Raw genomic sequence first — 18,398 nt, 5'->3', positions numbered from 1 at the left:
TTAAAAAAAAAAGAAAAGAAAGAAAAAGTCAGTAAGTTCTCTGTCCCTAGAGTAAAACCTGGCACACTGTTTGCTGTGGGTGTTGTATAGAAGGAAAATAAGCACTAGACAAGGGTTGAAGGAGGGCTTCTGAGGTAACCTGAACTTTTTAAGTCTGTGATTCTGAATATGGCATGGTTGCAACCCTCAAGGATTATCTTCTGTTTCTTTAGTAAGATAGACGTAATAAGGTGTGCCCGAATGTTACAATGAGTACTATGAGAATTTGGTGAAGTCAATGATCCAGGATGTCTAAATAGTTGAGGAAAGACATCATGGCAGAAGATTAGAATGAGCTAGATGTGGATGTACATGAGTGGTTAGAAAGGAAAAGTACAGCCCGAGCAGAGGCCAGGTGGGGATGGGGTATAGTGTAGATGATATTTGGGGCACTGGTCCAGATCAGGCTTCTTAGGGTAGGGAGTAACAGGAAGGAAAGCTATATCACAGGTTTTAGGACCCTAGTGGGCTAAGTCAATCATTTGGATCTGATCTTACAGGCCTACAGATATATAATTAGGGCAATAACTTGATAAAACTGTTAGAAAAATGATCCATGGGTGTATGGTATGGTTTGAAAAGGGGGTAGTCCAGAAGCAACAAACTGTTGAAATAATTCTGGCAAGAGATGTGGAGTTCTACCCCTCTGTCTCATTTGCATAGCTACCTAGTCCCAATTGTGATATGTACAGGAAAGAATCTATACAACCGAGAATAAATGGATTCTGCTGGGTGGACAATTTAACCATATTCATTTACTGGGGGGAAAAAAGAAAGAGAAATCTCCTTGACAGAAATAGAAAGGTTAATAGGAAAACTCATTTTTGAGGAGAAGTTCCATATAGTGAGATGTCTAAAAACAAATGCTTACTTAGTAGTTGGAGATGGGAGACTGAAATGTAGGTTAAGAGCTGAGTCTGGATAGAGTTTGAGGTGTCTATGTAGAAGTTAATAGTTAAACTGTGGAGTATGGAGAGAAAAGCCGGGTGGAACCCTGGACAATGCCTGCAATCATTGGGTAGAAGTGCCCAACAGATAGCTAGAGATTGGAGGAGGACCAGGATTGTGTCATATTTCTGGAAGGCAAGGGAGGGGGAAGATAGTCCACATCCAATTTATGTTTCAAGGAATATAAGTATATTTTAAGAAATATAAAGTTGGATTTGTCGTGAAGCAGGTTATTGGAATCTTTTTTAGGTAAGAGGACCTGATTTCCTAGGGCTGGAGGAAAGGAAGTGTGCAAGGGAAAGGAGTAAAGGTAAAGAGCACTCTTGAAAGACATTGAAGGAGGAGGCAGCTAAATCAGCCCAAATTCCTCAGCTTCATCTCAAGACTCGCATGTATATAAGGCAGATAAATAGAAGGGTGAAGATGCTGGCAGAATATTAGGAGGGTATAAGCAGGCACATCTTTCAGGAGTCATGAGAGAAAGGAATCAAGGGCACTCACTGGGTTAGCTCATGAGGGACCATATACCCTTAACTGAAAACGTCCTAGAGGCTGCTGTTGAAGATCTGGATCATATTTGTTTCTTTTGGTTAGGTAGGAGTAGAAGTTAATGATGCTGGGAGTGAGGTGGAGAACAGGATTGGAATTTTTAATATCTGTTAAATTATCTATAGATATTCTTTTAATGTCACCAGCCCTTCTTTTAGATTTCACTTAACAACCTAGTAGCTATTAGCACTCATGATTTACTACTGAGATGTTCTCAAACTCAGAGCTTGGGTTACAATGATCTGGAAAGGGGAAATGGAAGGGAACTATGTTGTTCTGTAGAATCTGAATCTTAGGAGGGCAGGAATGAGGCCAGGAAAGGACCTAAGCCAACACCAGTTCTCCTGGAAGAGCAGAAATTGAAATGTACTGAGTAACCACTTCTGTTCTATATTAGGAGAAACTAAGGGTCAGAAGCAGGCTTTGAATCCAGCTCTCTCTGCTATTTCACGTGAAGTATTTCCCCTAGCATCCCACCCAGCAGAGGAAAGCCATGGACAATCTGATCTTCTCTTCATGTTTAGCCAAAAGCCTCAACCCCTTTGCCGTTTAGCGTTCACTAGACTTGTCCTAAAAGAAAGAGTCTAGGTGGATTTCCATTCCACTTTTAATTTTCCCAGATGACCTTGTGATGGAGGCACAGACGAGTTGTGAAAAAGGCAGCTGAGGGACAGGGAGGGGTGAGAGAGGGAAGATGGCCAAATCTATAGGGCAAGCCTGCTGGACCAAGTAGCCAACTAGGGAATCACCACAAACAGTAGAAGGTTGGCTAGTTTAATTCTTTGGTTCCCCTTGTGTTGGATGGGAGCAAGTCCTGTTCTGTGCCTTTTTTCTTAGAACACAGTGTCCTGATTAATGCTAATTTTAATCAGTTAGATTCTTGCTACTGAAAAAATGTGGTCCATTATCTAGCAGCACAGACATCACCTGGGAGCTTGCTAGAAATGCAGATTCTTGGTCCCCACTCCAGCTTTATTGAATCCAACACAATTACATGAGATCCCCAGGTGATTCATTTGTCTAATGGTTTAGAAGCAAGGTGTTAGACCCTGAGAGTTATAAAATTTGCCAATAAAATACCAAGCTGGGGACTTTGGAATACAATAAATTTTACTGACTGTGTCTAGTAAAATTTAAATAATCTGAATGTGGGGGATGGGAGTGGGAGACCACCACCAGTGGTTTTGGGGGGCCCTGGCTCTCCATGCTTGCAGCCCAAACCCCATTGTGGGGCCATCCACAGCTCCCACTATACCTCTACAGGCTCATCTTCAGCCACTCAGATGTACATTATGCTCCTTATAACTCCCGATCGTTCCTGTCAGTGTTCTTTGGCTTAAGATTTACTCTTCCCCCTCTTTTTTAATACCCAGCAAACTTCTACTTTGGCTTCAAAACCTAGCTAAAATACCTTCTCTGGGATTCGTCCCTATTTTCTTCAGGCAGTTTCTTCATATTGTCGTAGTACTATATTGGTACCTCTGCTTGAGCACTGAGGTCTATATCTGACACCTGTATCAGCCAGATAACTCAGAAAACCTTTGTTGAATAGCCCCCTAGGTTCTTGCTACCTACCTGAGCTTGGGGGCCAGCTTTTTGTCATCTAAGTTTATTGGGAGGAGTAACAGAAATCCTCTAAATGCTTAAAATATTGGAATGTTTGAAAGATTTTAATTTTACAGTTTGTTTTCCCTAATGCCACATTTCGTGGTAAAAGGAGGCAGGGCCAACAGTTTTTGCCTAGGTTTTTGATGGTTTATTTTCAAAGGGATAACAGAAATGCCACTGGCAGTTTTGGTACCCAGAGAAGCTAGGCCATTCTGAGGTTGGTGACCTGTTTCCTTCATATCTGACCATGTATCTGTGCTTGCTCCCCTTGAATTGTAGCCCAGGTGCTCTCACAAAGTCTCAAAAAGGAAATCCCCACCCCCTCTGTCATATCTGCCCAGGCTGCTCAGAGCAGCCTGTACCCTGTGAAGTAGCCGTCCCTTCTCCAGAAGGCTGGTTCTCTGGCAGGGCTAGCCAATCTGCTTCTCCATCTTAGTCACGCTGCTCTGGCCCTGATACTGCCTGGTGCCTGCTGGAGCCTGTGCTGCTTGCAGCAGATTACTGTATGCTTGTTCCTGGGCCCATTTCCTGTTTCTATTCTAGTCGCTGGTGGCTCAGCTCTGCTTCCTGCCTGTGTGTCTCACACAGATTCCTCTTGCTGGAACCTTTTGTTTTCTTCGGAACAACTTCAGTCTGAAAACTAACTGAGCCTTACCTATAGTGTGGTGGCTCCTGGGGTCAATAAGTCCTACTGAGGACTGGCAGGAAGTACACCCTCCCCACCAAGCATACCACTTGGATTTGACCTTGTTTTTCAGTTTGTCCCCAGCCCTGTAACAGGAAGCTGGTGGTTCATTGCTTAGACCAGAAATTGGTATAAGAAGATAAGCTAGGATCTTGTGCAGGGCAAACTTGTCTTCACTCATTAGCTACACAGGGCTATCAGGACTGGTGTGCCCTGGTTCTTTTGCACCTGGAGCTTATAAACATATTTCCTGCTGCTGAGGAAGACACTTAGTACCCTTTCTAGCCCAGGCTTCCCGGAAGCCCAGAGAATACTCACTTTGGCTTGGGCAGGTAATGCTGTCCTCAGCGGAGTAAAAGCTTGCAGAGAATGTAAGGATGTAAAGGAAAGCATGTACTGACTCAGCCCTCCATCTTGTGAGCAGTTCAATCCCCCAGAGCTTAGAGTGGGAGGGAAAAAGTGCAAGGAGGTGGTAAAAAGGGAAGAAGTGAAGGAGGTTGTCCTGGGCAAATGTGTTTTAAAGTTCTAAGCTTCCTCCATCTTGCCCCCAGAAGAGGCTGGCTTAGCAGAGAATATGCTTTGTGAATAATTCTGTTCTTCTCTCTTGTTCACAACTACTCTTTTGGGATTATCTGATAATACTGTGTCAGAGTGGTTTCTACACTGAGCCCTAGGCCTAGGTATGTTTAATAGACAGGGATTTAATATGGGGAATTGGACTTACAAAATTGTTGGAAGGACTGACAGAGAATGCTCCAGGTTTGTCCTGTAGGAACGGGACCTAGACCTAGGTTTGACCCACCAGGGGAACTCCTACTTCTGAGCCACTATCTGATTGATTGCTCTAAATCTGCTATCCAGGGATCAGTAAGCTGGAATCAAACAGCAGCAGGTGCTGCTGTCAGAACCAGCACCCATTAACAGGAAGATGAAACCAAAATGCTCCTGCAGAAACAAGTGAAGGAGACAGAAATATGGTATATGTGGTCTCTGCCGTACTTTGATCTCATCTTGACTCTGCTTCTAATTAGCAGAATCTGAATTGTATCCAAATCCATCTGCAAGGAATTCTGGGAAATGTAGTTTTTAGCTTTTTAACCTCTAAAATTAAGAAACAAAAGTAGAATGGAGACAGCATGAGATAGGCCACAGAATACTCACCACACTAATGCAAACACCACCACTCCTCCTTAACTCATACTTCACATATGAGGAACCTAAGGCTCAGAAAGGGTAAAGGACTTGTCCAAAGTCTGTCAGTACATGAGAACATTGGATTCGCTAACTTCCAGTCCAGTACTTTTACTATCAGGACCAACTCCTATAAAGAATCACAAAAAAGCTCCTTTAAGAGAAGAAAAAATGCCATATTCAGAAAACAGACTTTGTCTTCCACATTCTCTTGTCTTTGGAAAAAGGAAAGAAGGAATTGTGGAGGATTTTTGGACAAAGGTAGTGATAATATAGCTTCTGGATTTAGGTCTACTCCCCAAGAAGATAGGAAGCATTTACTCTGGAAGGAAGAAATCTCAAAAACTAAAATTTCCTGAAATTCCTGAGTCAACATATGGATGAACTCAGTTGCCTTGGTGACCATGGCTTTTCTCCACCCATCCCCCTTTCCCTTTCACTCCTGTTGGTGCTTCTATAATCTTCTGCAAAGCTGGCTGGGAGATTTCTTCAGTGAAGTACATTCCCTGGCTTCTGCCATTGTCCTTCTCTAAAAAGACCAACAAAAATCAGAAAGCCACTTGCAGATCTGTAATTACCAGGCTGTTTCTTGTCTGTCCTTGTGGAAGAACTTGGGCTTTTTGAACAAGAAATAAAACAAATCATCCTAGAAATGCTATCCTTAAAAAAAAAAAAACAACACTAGGGGGGCCAGCCCCGTGGCCGAGAAGTTAAGTTCATGCGCTCTTCTTCAAGTGGCCCAGGGTTTTGTTGGTTCGGATCCTGGGCGCGGGCATGGCACTGCTCATCAGGCCATGCTGAGGTGGCGTCCCACGTGCCACCACTAGAAGGACCCACAACTAAAAACGCACAACTATGTACTGGGAGGCTTTGGGGAGAAAAAGGAAAAATAAAATATTTTAAAAAAAGAGACCACTAGGGTCTCCCTACACCAGAGTGAGAATCTGTTCCTCCAAACTTGGTCCAGAGGGGAAGACCCCTAGGTGTGGAGCTATGTTAACATAACATAGATACATCAAGCATAGAATTAGTTCTACTGTCTTTTTCTTGTGTTTCTAAGATATTTGGTATTCTACCTGAAAGCTGTGATGAAACTGATATGTGATGTAGTGCTGTCCTTTTGGGGACCAGTGCCTGATCTCTTGCTCCATCTGCTTCCATGGCCTGAACCTGTTTCGTTTCCCCACCTGGTGTCAGCATGGAATTGGCTGGTATTGTGACATAATCTCTGGTTGCCATGAGGCAGAGCTCGCCTCCAAGCCACCAGCTTGCTTCCCATTTGACCTTTCCCAAGGAAGCTAAGAAGCCATGCCTTGTTGAAGTGGGGAACCTAGGGGTTGAAGTCTCCAGCCGAGTCAGCGAACCTGTCCCTTAAGGCCAACTTTGATAAGGGAAGAATATTGAGTGTTGTTTACTGAAATGAGTGAAGGTAATTTTCTGACATTTTGAGGAAAATAGGAGAGAAACCAAGTTCCAAATAAAAGGGATCAGTGTTCAAAGGAACTGTTATCAAGAATATTTTTGGTTTTTTCCCCTTCATCTTCCACTTTTAGAACTTGACTATGTCTTGCCCTATGTTTAGAATTGGTCTTTTGGTTTTAAAGGGCTTTGGGATTGATGGCTGTCTTTCCTGGTTTAAGGTTCTGTCCATTCCTCCACTCTCAGATCTGTTTCTTCTACCCCTTCACCCCAAATCTGTGGATTTTGTCTAGACCAGTATGCTATGGTAGGGAAGACCATGGGCAAATACAAATTTAGGCCTTTAAATACCAAACCAAGGAGGCCATGTAGCCCCTAGACCTTGGTCTAAGCTGTGTTTAGCACAGTGCCAACTTGGCCTTCCCCAATTGTGCACATTACTTCCTTGCTTGCTTTCTGGTTGCTATAATTCTTTTTTTTTTTTTCTTTGAGGAAGATTAGCCCTGAGCTAACATCTGCCCATTCTCCTCTTTTTTTTTTTGCTGAGGAAGACTGGCCCTGAGCTAACAATCGTGCCCATCTCTCTCTACATTATATGTGGGACGCCTATCACAGCATGGCATGCCAAGCAATGCCATGTCCGCACCCGGGATCTGAACTGGCGAACCCCGGGCTGCCGAAGTGGAACGTGCGCGCTTAACCGCTGTGCCACTGGGCTGGCCCCTGGTTGCTGTAATTCTGAGGGGCAGCCAGATGAGGTGGAAGCCTAAGGCAATAACCCCTTCCCCTTACACTTTTCATACCTAGAGCTCCGCTTTCTTTTCTGTATTCTTTTCTTCTTACCCTTTTCTTGCCTTCCTTGCTCAAGTTCTAGGATTCAAGCTGATGATCATGATGGAACAAGGTCTGTGTGGTTGGCCTTCCTCATTGGGAATGCTTGACGTGGAGAAAGTAGGGAGTTCCTAATTTCTTTGCCTTCTCTAGCTTTACAGTGCTCCTTTCCTGCTGGGATTAGAACAGCCCTATTCCATAAATATGCACTGCTCTTGACTGCTCTAACTCAGGCCCAGCTCTGACCCAGTTTCATCTTTTTCAGATTTGAGTCTGTTAGCTAGTGACCCTTAAAACTGTACATTTTTGGCGAAGAAGTGGTTTCTGACTAGATAAGACATTCTCTCCTGGCCCAGGTGAGAAGCCTTTGCAAGGGAGGGGTGTGTGTTAGAAGGCTGGCTAGGTAGGTAACATGGTATTATACAGGCCTGGTGGGGACTATGAACTAGAAAGCAAGGTTTCAGCCAATTAGTGCCCAGAGGGAGTTCTAGAATCCATTTTTTTCACGAGTCGGGAACCTAGATTTTTTTAATGTAAAATCTCTGAATTATTAAGTGTCTGCATGGGAGTGTTGGGCAATAGATTAAAAGGTTCTCCGGGGCCGTGGGTCTGTCCGTGCAGCTTGCTTGTGGACTCCCCATGTAGCTGTGGCTTCCTTGGAACTGGTGCTTAGAATTTCTCTGGGGTGGGGGCCAGCTGTGGGGAGCACCGTCTAATCCATTGCCAACTCTCATTGTGTTTGGTGTTTGTTTTATTGCTTTGGGGAGGGGGAAGTGCAGGGGAGATGTTGAGCAGAAGCACTCAGTGTGATTAAACCTCTAGCCGAGCAGATCTGTGGGAGCAGAATATCGACCCCTGGAAAATCAATGGCTGCTGCAGTGGCCTAGCTGCTGTTTGCAGGGGCTCCCACCACAGGAATGCAGGCAGCCCAACAGTCTTTCTTCTCTCCCTTTTTCACCTCAGCAACGCCCTCAGCCTCCACCCAAAGGGCCAGACCCACCTCAAGAGATTTTTGCTGAGGTGGATTAGAACAGCAGGTTCTTGTATTTTTGTAATTAGATTGAAATTTTTCTGGTGACACAGAGCTCCGCCTCCTGACAGCCTCCTTTCCAGACATTCCTTCCCTGCACTGCAGTTCTATCAAGAGCTCTTACCCAGGTGGCCAAGGCCCATTCGGGGGTGCACTTTCCAGTTTTAGACAGGAAGGTCTGTTCACTTGATGCTAGCATCTGAGAGTCTCTCTCTCCCTCATTGTGGAGGTCTAGAGTTCAGGTACAGGGTTAGAGTGAGGAAATGAAGATTAAAGGAAAGAGAGAGGACTAATAGAGACTGGGTCTAAAGAGGGTGCTTTTGAGTAGGTTATTCATTGCGCAACATTTATCAAGCATTTTGCCTTTTGTGTGCTTGCATTTTTCTGGTCACTAATAACGTAGGAGAATATATCCTGGTCCTGCTCTGGTCTCACCAGCTAGTGGGGAAAAGGGCAGATTAAGGACAGTGCCATCAGTCCTGTTAACACTGGGTCTAGAGTAGCCGTGGAGGGACTCTGGGCCCTACCTGTGGAATGAGGGTGAGGGGCCAGGGATGTTGTACTGCCTGGGGAGGCTTTGCCCCCAGAAAACTGTTTTCGTCTTTGAAGTTCCCAAGGCAAAAATGATTTTAATCTATAGTTGCTGCACCTATAGTGCAACGTCAAGCAATTGGTCTTCCCACCCAGTTCTCATCAGTGGCTGGGAAATGAGCCACCCTGCTGTGTTAGAGGAGAACTCTTTTGCCCCATTGTTGGAGCACAGCTGGACAGGGAGTTGAATCTTGCTTGGCTTCTACCCAGAAAGAAGCTTTCCTGTCTTGTAGTTTGGAGAATGGGGCCCCTAAACAAGGCTCAATTGTCCTGCAGTATGGAAGGGTGGCTGCAGGGCCTGGTGAGGAGGAAAATGTGAGGGTTTGAAATTGCCTGAGATGAGGCCACCTAGAGGCCAGGGATGTTTTGACTTTTCTCTCTGGGCCACACCCTTACGCTTGATAACAGGATTAGAGCACATTCAATATAAGTATCAGCAGAGACCAAATACCTATGTTCATGGGACTTAACGTCCTGCATATCTCCCTAGATTCTAAGTCATTCTTTCCTCCTCCCTTCTGCCTGTACATTAAATACCCTTCTAAGGACCCAGAAATGAGAAAAGGTACTATACCCTTTAGTGTAGAGAAAGTAGGTTTGAGTTAAGGTGAAAGGGCTGATTTGAAATGAACCATGAAAAAAGGTTTAGAAAAGAAGAGTGATTTATAGGAAGGGTGGCTAGGAAAGAGGGGGAGTATGTAGCATTGTAGACTTGTAAAGTTGGATTATCTAGTTTTAGTTTTTCCTTCTATAGAGGAGCTAAGTAAGGCCTAGTGAGGTTAGCCTATTAGAGTCATGTAGCTAATCACCCAGCATGTCTGGAGACAGGTTGTTGCCTGACCTTCTTTGGAGCATGAAGCCTTGCTCTTAATAGTGGCAAGCTTCCACCTTATGGTGGAAAGAGTGCAGGCTTTGGAGTTGGAGAAATATGAGTTTGAATCCCCAGATCTTCAGTTTAATAGCTTTCTCTCCTTGGGCAAGTCATTTAACTTCTGAGCTTCCTGCTTCTTTGTTAAAAATGAGGATGACACCTACATCAGAAGATGGTTGTGAGAATTAAGTAAGAGTCAACCACATACCTTAGGAATGAACACATGATAGTCACATATTCCTGTTAGTTCTGCTTTCCTTCGAGAGAGAGCTGCAAAGGGACTTGCTTTATTCCTCTTTACAGCATCCTTTGAATTTGGAGATTTGGTCTCCTAGAGCTTTATTTATGAATGCTGACCTGTATATGTAGGGGATTTCCTCTTGGAGGTGGACCCCTGAAAGGCGTTCTGGAGACAAGAAGAGTCTGACCCTTCTCTGCTGTGCATTCCCCATCAGGCAGCCAGAAGATACAAGAAAAGAAATGATCCATTATCCCCAGAACAATAACCTATTGTAGAAAAAGAGAAGAGGGAGTTTGGTGAGGGGTTTTTGGAAACTTGGGGTGGAGGGTTAGGAAATACAGTTATCAGAGCCTTTCCCGGGCAACTTCTGCTATTCCAAACAGTAAGTGTAGTCTAGGCAGGAGATAGTGCTTGGTCCTAAGTTGGAAGGATGGTGTTGGCCTCTGCATCTTTTCTTTCCCCTTCTTATCACCTGCTTAACTCCTGACTTGGAAGTACTACCAGCAATAGGAGGCAGCCTGTTCTGTGTGTTGATTCGTTCCTTGCATTTCAGCCAGCACTAGCTAGCCTGCTCTCTAGGCAGGGATGGCAGTTAATCTCTTGGACTGAGACCACTCATTGGTACAAGAGTGCAGCAGTTCTGTAACTCTGGAGTCCCTACCAGTCTGGGGTGGGTCAGGTCACCCTTCCTTCCGTTTAGCAAAGACTCAGTAGAAAAAAGAGAGAAACTGTATCTTACTGAATATTTTTTAGAAGTGCTTGATAGAGGTATCCTCTTCTCCCCAACCCTTGACAAGTATGTTGCTCAAAGAAGCCTTTCTGAAAAAGCAGGTCTCTCAAAAACTTATTTGCCTTAAGTAGTTCCTGTATAATTGTCTTAACTCCTTTTTCCTTGAAGTTTGCCAAAGCTGTTGCCTTCTTGCCTACTATCTGCCTTTCTTCACAGGTTAGGTTTCTCAACCTCTTCTGTGTTCTTCAGGATTTCCTCCCGTTCTCCAGCGGGAGAGCAACCTCCTCCATGGCCATGGATCTGTTAGGCGAGTTTGGGGGAAAACACTTGACAAATTGCAGCACAGATTTGGTCGTTTCAGGCTGTGCATTTGGACTTTTTTCATTCAAGGACTGTCGTCTAAGTGGGTATGGCTCAATTGTCCCACCACACACAGACAGACAGACAAACTTAATATAAGCTTGTGTGTAGGATTTACCTGGTTCTCTTGGTGAGTGGTTTCCCTGCCATTAGTCAGCACAACTTGGCAAAAGCTCGTCACAGCCGAAAGAATATGAGAACTCTGTCTGGGGGTTAACAAAAGCTCCATTTCTCAAGGATTCAGCCACATTTATGAAAAAACCCTGAATCTGAGCATTGCCATAGCCTGTTCTTTAGACTTGCCTGTTGATGTTATTTAATTTACTTGGCAAAATGAACTGATATCATTCTCGTGAGATTGTTTAAATCCCCCTCCTCTAACTCTGATCTGGTATCTTCCTGCTTGAAAATGTACTTCATCAGACAGCCAATTCATGTAAGAACTTGCAGCCCTTCCTGTGAAAGCACTAGAAAGCCTCCCTGCCCGCCTCCCCCCCCCCCCCCCCCCCCCCAGCCCCAATGAGGTATGGACTGTGTGATTTCGGGCATGGTTTTGTTGTGGTGTGAAGAGAAGGTGTTAGCTGCTGAGTTCTGTTTGTCAGCAGAGCCTGACAAACCCATGCTGGCACTTGCTGGGGCTGGGCAACCAATCACAGCTGGAACGGTTATCGTCATGGAGTCCCTATGGGCTTCCTCTATCAGGTCACATCCCAAAATAACGTTGGGCCGTATTTCAAGTTTAGAAACGAAGGCTTTCGGGGCTGTAGCCAGACTGGAGTGTGAGATTCTGTGTGAAATAGTTGGATCTGCTCCAGCGCTTTTGATCTGCATGGTAGATGAGCAATAAAATGCATGAAACACGTTGGAAACACGTGAGGAAATTCTCCCTGGCCCTGCTGCTTCCTTGGAACTGGCAGGGCCACTGAGTGGGCTATTCCTCACTTCTCATCTCTCAGCAGGATTATGCTCAGAGGAGAACAAACCTGGGGAAAGAGATCTTTCTACGTAAGGGGTATTACTACAATTCTTTCAGCAGTCCTCCCAAAAGGTACCTGTTAGATGGGCCCTTTTGGGAGAACTGAGAACCTGAGTCCTGAAATGCTGAAGGCGGGGGGGCCCCCTGCCAGGGAGAATAGGGGCTTAGATTGATTGAACTTTGTCTCCGTGATAAGTGTGTTGTGGAAAGCTGAACTTGCTAGGCACATTGAGGTCTGACTCAACAACCAGACATCCGGCTCTTTGTGGAACAAAAGACCTGAAAAACTGGCTTTTTGTAGGGTAGAAAGCAGAGGTGTGTCCTGTGCAATAAAAGAACGTGGAGTTTCAGAGCAGTATCTATTCGTGTAGGTAGAGGGGGGAGACGACTTTTGGAGTCTTCTGCCCTTACCACTCCCTCCCATTTCCCGATAAAAACATTTGCTGTGATTAGCCACTGGGACCGATGGGTAGGTCTTACATCTTATACTGCTTGTGTGTTACATCTCTCGTTCCAGGGCGTTGCTGCTCGTATTGCATGTTCCATATGGTCCTGACCATATGGTGCCAGTGGAGTTTCATGCTTATGCCCCAGGGGTGTCACAAACTCAGATTTGTCCAGTCCTCTCATAGTATAAGTGAGAAAACCAAAGCCCAGCTTGTTGCCAGCTTGCCCAAGGTTACAACTGACGAGTACCAAGAGGTGGGCTTTGGTCTCCCAACTCAAAGGTGTGGTACTTTTTCCTCAGTCTGTATAGTATCACAGCATAATGGAGAGAGAAAAAACATAGGCCTTGGGTCTTAGCAGACATGGGTTCAGAATCTAGTTTCTGCCACTTACTTGCTGGATGACTTGGGCATGTAACCCAATCTCTGAGCATCAGCTTGCTCATCTTCAACATGTTAGTGGTGGAAATACCTACTTCCAAGAATTGTAGAAAATTAAGTAACTCCATGAAGTGCATGGCACATCGTAGATGCTCAAATGGTAGTTTATTGTTAATGTTAATGTAAATTGTCCCTTCCTATGCTAACATTCTGGTTCTTAGTTTTTGTATTTTTTTTAATCAACTACCCTCATAATGACCAATTGCCATCTGATGAAAATGACAGTTTGAGAGATTGGCCTCAAACCAACCAAATCAGAGAGATACGATTAATGTTGCTTAATAGTAATCCCTGCTATTATTCTGTGCCCAGGCATTCCAGCCCACGTGGGGCTGCTTTAAAACAGTGGTTTATTTAGCACTTTTTCTCCAAGGAGCTCAGGGCATTTTACCAAAAGTGACAGCTCTCCTCAGAGTGTCTCTGTGAAGGAATCCACCACGTTGCCACCACAGATGCCTCCAGGGTCCTTAGAGCCCAGCCCCAGGAGCTGCCAGTATTGTCTTTAGGCTCCTGGGATCCCTCAGCTGGACTAGGAGATTCACTTAGGGTTCTATGGAGAGCCTGGTTTTTAATACAAGTGTGGCTGAAGGAGGATCCACAGGCCCTGCCCTGACCCAATGGCAGTGGTTGGTGGGTTGTTGTTGGCTTTTTCCTCCTTTTTTTTTTGTTGTTGAGGTATAATTGACATCAACATTTATATTAGTTTTAGATGTGCAGCATAGGGTTTGATATTTTACATATTGCAAATGATCACAAATCTACTTAACATTTGTCACCATATATAGTTAAGAATTTTTTCTTGTGATAACTTTTGATTTAATCTCTTAGCAACTTTCAAATACACATTATAATATTATTAACTTTATTCACCATGCTGTACATTATCTCCCCATGACTTATTTTATAAATGGAACTTTGTACTTTTTGACTTCCCTTCACCCATTTCGCCCACCCCACACACCTACACCCACCACATTTTCTTTATCCATTCATCCATTGATGGACGCTTAGGTTGTTTCCATATCTTGGTCATTGTAAATAATGCTGCAGTGAATATGAGGTGCACATATCTTTCTGAGTTAGTGTTTTCTTTTTCTTCTGATAAATACCCAGAAGTGGAATTGCTGGATTATATGGTAGTTCTATTTTTAATTTTTGGAGAAACCTCCATATTGTTTTCCATAGTGGCTGCACCAATTTGCATTTCTACCAGCAGTGTACAAGGGTTCCCTTTTCTCCACATTCTTGCCATTGCTTGTTATTTCTTGTCTTTTTGATAATAGCCATTCCAGCAGGTGTGAGGTGATATCTCATTGTGGTTTTTATTTGCATTTCCCTATGATGAGTTGCATTGAGCATCATCTGCTCCCCCCCCCCCCCCCTTTTTTTTTAACTCCTCAGTTCCTCAGAAGGTCTCCAAGGATATACATCAAATTGAAAAGGGGTTTCTCTATTAAAGGCAGCAGAAAGAGAGCAGAGGGGAACTTTGGCTTTACCTATACTATCTGACCTGTTTTTACCATGAAAATGTTCATGTTTTACATGTTTAATTAAAAACAAAAATGTTCAAAACACTTAGTTTTTCAAACCCATTTGAATAGAGCCAAGTTCTTGTCTTATGGATGGACTTTTGATTCTTGTTTTCCAAAATAGGCTAATTTCTTTTTCTTGTAAGCAAGTAGCTCTTATTACCAGAAGCTAGCAGTTTGATAAGCAGTGGAGACTGTAGGAAGGAATGCTGGGGGAGCCTTCTGGTCCCTAGACCAGAGCACTGGACTGCGGTTTCAGTTACAGACCAGGGCTTAACAAGTGGCTTTCAAGATCTTTTCTGGCCTACACAGTTGGCTCCTCTTGTCATCTTGCTGTCTCTTTGAGTTTACTCTCCTTGGCTCAGAGTCCAGGTGTCCCTGGTGTAGCTTAGCCCTCAACATGCTCCTCTCTTGTGATGAACCCAGGGCTCTTTGGAGCTCCAGGTACTTTAGTCTTTTGAGAGAAAAGAGGCCCTTTGGTGTTACCTAGAGGAGGACTTCTTGAGTTCCCCTCCGCACTGGGACTAATTCTAATTGCTTTCTTAAAGCATGCTATGGTGTAATAGGTCTGCTGCTTGTAGGAAAGCGAGCATTTTCTAACTTCTCGGCTAAGACTGAGAGGTGGACACAGACTCAAATGCACACCTGCCTGCCTTGCCTTCAGGGCAAGCTTTGTTTCCATATAACTCAGCAGAAATACTCCTAGCCTAGTGAAGTAACAACTGGTTTGCAGAAGTCCAACCCACCTGGATACTTGGGGGAGAACCTCACAGGTACCCTCTGACCTCCAACATTATTGTCACACTGCAGGATCAGAGACACTTCAAACTTATCTTTTCAGGGTGAGTTTGTCGTGGGAAAAGGAATAGACTCAAATCAGGACATTTTAGATCTCATTCCTCTTCAGATGTATCTCTTTAAGAGAACTCTTTTCTTAATCATTTGAGTATTAGGGTTTTCCCAGACCTGAGCCCATACCCAAAGCTTTCATCCTTTCTTCAGGGTAGTTAGTTCCCAGCCTGAAGTTAATATGTGTTGTTAGGCCAGTGATATTGTTCAAGAATGAACATGGGGCTGGGGGGGGGGGGGGTTTCCTGGGATGAATACTTTTCATATTGAGCTCCTGATTGCTAATCTTAGAGGTTACTAACCTAGAGTGAACTTTTTACTGATTAATTCAAGACAAAGCCCCCAAATAAACACCAAGTTCTCAATGAAAAACTTAAAGCTAGGGAAAAGGCTGGGTTTGTTCAGTTCGTAAACATTTGTTCATCCCTGTTATGGGCCAGGTGTTAGGAATACGTATAGTCCCAGACCTTCTTTGCAGTTCAGAAATTGTCTTTCCTATGCAATATACCTGTTTCCTACCTCCTACCCCTTATGTTTTAAAATGTGGTAACTTGAAGTGAGTGAGTCCTTGGTAAATGTAGGTTATGATAATATGACAGGGGATCTGTGAACCTTGCTCAGACTTGTTAACATACTCTTGTAGCTTCTGGTGCCATCCTGGCGGTGTTTTATAAAGTTTCCCCATTGGAAAAGAACTAAAGGCTCACCAAAAGAGCTATTCTCTTATGACTGTAAAAGTTTGGGCTGGGAAAGAAGATGAAAGTACTAGATCTGCTTCTGGTGGATAGACCAGCGGTCAGCAAACTATAGCTTGTGGGCCAGTTACTTGTTTTTATAAAGTTTTATTAGAACACAGTTGCACACATTTGTTTATGTATATTGTCTGTGACTCCTTTTGCACTGTGATGGCAGAGTTGAATAGTTGTGACAAAGACTATGGCTTGCAAAATCTAAAATATTTCCTATCTGGCCCTTAGTAGAGAGTTTTCCATGTGTAAGCTATAGTATCATGACTACATAATGTGTGCAGTGTGTTTGCTCTTGATCGTTTAAGGAAAATGTTAATCACATAGTAGGATTATTGAAAGAAGAGTCTTTCTAGCTAATATTCCTAATCCATGTCCTTGTGTGTATGTTTCAGGATCTGTCTGGTTCAATAGATGATCTCCCCATGGGGACAGAAGGAGCTCTGAGCCCTGGAGTGAGCACATCAGGGATTTCCAGCAGCCAAGGAGAGCAGAGTAATCCAGCTCAGTCTCCTTTCTCTCCTCATACCTCCCCTCACCTGCCTGGCATCCGAGGCCCCTCCCCGTCTCCTGTTGGCTCTCCTGCCAGTGTTGCTCAGTCTCGCTCAGGACCACTTTCGCCTGCTGCAGTGCCAGGTACCCTCAAGTGCTGGGCTTTGGGGAGAGGGAAAGGGAACTGGCCCCCAGCGATATCAGGGAGCCCCAGCTTTCCACTGGCAGAGAGAGCATCTTTGGTTCCTGTCTGCAAAGTTTCCCTTCAGCATTCAAAGATGGGAGGTGGGAGCCCCTTGGCTAGATCTCTCTGTGTATGTGATACTGGGAGGTGCTTAGCCTTCCCAGGAGCCATTGCCAGGTCTGAATTGACCTTCTAGCTAGAATTTCCAGGCTTAGCCATGCTTCGCTTTCTTCTTTCTTTCTCTGGAGCAGGCAACCAGATGCCACCTCGGCCACCCAGTGGCCAGTCGGACAGCATCATGCATCCTTCCATGAACCAATCGAGCATTGCCCAAGATCGAGGTGAGGGGCCTGGGCTTTGAGGGAAGGATGGATGGCTAAGGCAGATACTTTATTATCCTGTGCAGTAGCTTTTGGAGAACTATAGGACCATGAAATTTAGGACAATCTCAGCCAAAAATTGTAAAGTTAGAGTGGGCTTGCCCATGTTGGTGGCTCTAGAATTGTGTTCCCCCCATGGTCATTCTTTGTCTCTGTTTTTGTATTTTGATGGATCCCCACCTCCATTGTGCCTTATTTGGTCAGCAAATACTGAAGACTCAGCATCAAATCTTTACCCTTTAAATCCTACACCATTTTGTTTTTTGTCATTGCTATTTGCCTTTTCAAACCCCCGTTTAGTAGAAACAGTTGGCATGCCCTGGTTAATGGCTGTGTCGCCTGGGCAGGGAGGGTGCCTAAAAGGGCATCTAATTATATGACAAATAAGGTAGAGACTTCATACAAGTAATTGCTAAAGAGAATGTAGATGGTGAAGTCTTAGGATAAGGGAAAGCATTTGTTCCCGTTGTACCAAGGTAATAACTATATGGATACTACCCACAAATAGGTTATATGCAGAGGAACCCCCAGATGCCCCAGTACAGTTCCCCCCAGCCTGGCTCAGCCTTATCTCCACGTCAGCCTTCTGGAGGACAGATGCACACAGGCATGGGCTCCTACCAGCAGAACTCCATGGGGAGCTATGGTCCCCAGGGGAGTCAGTACGGCCCACAGGGTGAGTATACTACCCAGTTAGGAGTACCTAGAGGTGAGACAAGAAAATATTCTTTGTCGGATATGCTGCTATCTGAGTTGTAAGAGTAGAACTGTCCTTTGCTTTAAATCCACCAAGGCCCGGCCCTAAAGTAGGGCAGGACTGTCACATGGGAAAGTCGTTGAATATCGCTGAGCCTCTGTTTCATCTGTAAAATGGGAAGAAGGTGTTTAGCCCAAGACTGAGCACAGATACTTAATAAATGGTAATTATTGGTTATTAAAATTATTTTTTAGTAAATTAGTCCTAATAGAATAAATCTTTGCTCAAAATCAGCTCTAGATAGATCTAAAGCTGAATGTCTTACACAGAGAATGGGAGAGAGAAGGCAAGATGAGTATGTAAAAAGAGAAGAATTCTGGGAATTGAAGGGCCTGGATAGCAGCAAAGCCAGCCTTGCCTGCCAGGCAGCCTTTCTCTCTGCTGTGCTGTCTTTAAGATGAGGGAAGGGCGCTGGCATGGTGGTGTAGTGGTTAGGTTCACGTCTTCTACTTCCACAGCTCGGAGTTCACCAGTTCAGACCCTAGACATGGACCTATGCACCACT

General features: G+C 44.4%; 1 protein-coding gene across 2 annotated transcripts in view; it reads left to right on the top strand.

Annotated features, from left to right (window-relative positions):
- The window catches only part of ARID1A (AT-rich interaction domain 1A), a 67,973-nt gene that overhangs the window by 33,774 nt on the left and 15,801 nt on the right, over nt 1–18,398 (top strand). For both annotated transcript variants that reach the window (XM_046660679.1, XM_046660678.1), the window contains 3 exons: nt 16,476–16,716; nt 17,008–17,097; nt 17,645–17,812. In XM_046660679.1, coding sequence (XP_046516635.1) covers nt 16,476–16,716; nt 17,008–17,097; nt 17,645–17,812 — 499 coding nt within the window. The remainder of the gene's footprint in view (nt 1–16,475; nt 16,717–17,007; nt 17,098–17,644; nt 17,813–18,398) is intronic.

This window comes from Equus quagga, chromosome 5 (genome assembly GCF_021613505.1).
Source record: "Equus quagga isolate Etosha38 chromosome 5, UCLA_HA_Equagga_1.0, whole genome shotgun sequence".
Taxonomy (NCBI): Eukaryota; Metazoa; Chordata; class Mammalia; order Perissodactyla; family Equidae; genus Equus; species Equus quagga.
This window is presented reverse-complemented; position numbering and strand designations above follow the sequence as displayed.